The sequence below is a fragment of the Mastomys coucha genome, unplaced genomic scaffold (assembly GCF_008632895.1).
Source record: "Mastomys coucha isolate ucsf_1 unplaced genomic scaffold, UCSF_Mcou_1 pScaffold23, whole genome shotgun sequence".
Lineage (NCBI taxonomy): Eukaryota > Metazoa > Chordata > Mammalia > Rodentia > Muridae > Mastomys > Mastomys coucha.
This window is the reverse complement of record NW_022196906.1, coordinates 16,399,416-16,401,118: the sequence shown is the minus strand read 5'-3', so window position 1 is coordinate 16,401,118 and position 1,703 is coordinate 16,399,416. Positions and strand designations below refer to the sequence as shown.

The 1,703-nt window shown below is 42.2% G+C and overlaps 1 protein-coding gene across 6 annotated transcripts in view; it reads left to right on the top strand.

Annotated features, from left to right (window-relative positions):
* The window catches only part of LOC116072043 (zinc finger protein OZF-like), a 24,440-nt gene that overhangs the window by 1,780 nt on the left and 20,957 nt on the right, over positions 1-1,703 (top strand). For 5 of the 6 annotated variants that reach the window (XM_031343255.1, XM_031343254.1, XM_031343253.1 and 2 more), the window contains one exon: positions 221-347. The exons of the other annotated variant lie outside the window; for it this stretch is intronic. In XM_031343255.1, coding sequence (XP_031199115.1) covers positions 221-347 — 127 coding nt within the window. The remainder of the gene's footprint in view (positions 1-220; positions 348-1,703) is intronic. 6 annotated transcript variants of the gene reach the window in all.

The following is a 1,703-nucleotide window of genomic DNA, read 5'->3' as shown; positions in this document are numbered from 1 at the left end:
AAAAAAAAAAAACATAAAACAAAGAAAACTCTGGCCATGTTTTCTGACATCTTTACATTAACAGATCCTGGTGCTGAGTTCTCTTTCTCCCATGAGACAAATCAAATGTCACCTGCTATGGGTCCCTGGTACGATGGTACGACACATACAGAGTAGAATGGACCCCACTTTCTGTTCCAAAAGCTGACTGCTTGAGTTGAAGAGAAACATGTCATTCCAGGGGTTGGTGTCATTTGAGGACGTAGTGGTGGACTTCACCTGGGAGGAGTGGCAGGAGCTGGACGCTGTTCAGAGGGCCCTGTACAGGGATGTGATGCTGGAGACCTACAGCAGCCTGGTGTTCCTGGGTGAGTCCGGCTCTTAGAGCTCTCAGTAGCTGTTGCTTGCCCTTTTATTTGGTAAGGGGGGAATCATTGGTGAACTAATTAATACTAGTTCTGTCTTATACATTTTAGTAGACACACATGTATAGCATACATGCTTTTGAGAAACCGCGTGGTTTTGCAGTGTACTCACATCATTTATAATGTTCAGATAATGTTAATCAAGTTTACCAGCTCTGGCATTATTCCTTCCTATTGTGAACATTTAAAAATCCTCTGGTAAAACTGGGAGATGGTGGCACACGCCTTTAATCCCAGCACTTGGAAGGCAGAGGAAGATGGACTTCTGAGTTTGAGGCCAGCCTGGTCTACAGAGTGAGTTCCAGGACAGCCAGGGCTACACAGAGAAACCCTGTCTCAAAAAACCAAAAAAAAAAAAAAAAAAAAAAATCCTCTGAGGGATTTAATGGCTTTCAGTCACATAACACATTGCTGTTCTGTAGAATATAAGTTACTCATTCCATCCATGTGCATCCCAGGAAATGCCACTCATGGTTTCCCCATCCCATCCCCCTCATGCCTTTTTCCGGACTCCAGAGTAAGCATGGTTCTCATCTCTACTTCTCTGCTGTCGTCTTTATCTCAAAGCTTGGATAACATGCAAGCCTCTGTGTGCACACACATTTCACTTATGTGTTTGACTTTTCTGTGAAGAAGTAAACATCCCCTCACTACAAATGTGGAGGCCCTTCCTACTGGTCAGTGACCTTACATGTTATGGAAATGAGTGTCCTGTTAAGTGAGTAGTTTAACAATATTTTCTTATTCTGTGAGTTGATTTCTTTATTAGTTGTTTGCTTTTCTGGATTCATGATTTTGAGGTTGATGTCTTTCATATGTATTAATGAAAACACTGTCTCTGTCATTGCCTCAAAATGTCTGTATATTCTAGGAGCTTCATTGTTTTCAAGTCTCATATTTAACTTTTTGGTTGACTTTTTGTATGGTAGCAATGAGGCGTCCATTGTACCTGTTTCTTATCACAGCTTACATATGAGAACTTCTTTCCAATGATGAGTTCATGAGGCTGGTTGAAAATCAGGTGGTGGGTGACTAGCTGTCTGTAATGCTGACAAAACACTGCAGACGCTGCAGACGAATATTTTAAAAGGAGTAAAGGTCTGCCTTTGCTTGTGGTTTTGCTTCTAGTTCATTTGTTTTAGGGTCACAGAGGCATCTTTATTTAAAAAGCTGAACTACCTATTTAACGTTTTCCACCAACAAGGGGGATGAAGACCTTCACAGGCTCGGGCTCTTCCCCTTAGATGCTGTTCCTATGGGAGCATTGGCACAGCCATTGCTGTATTCTCAGCCACCAGC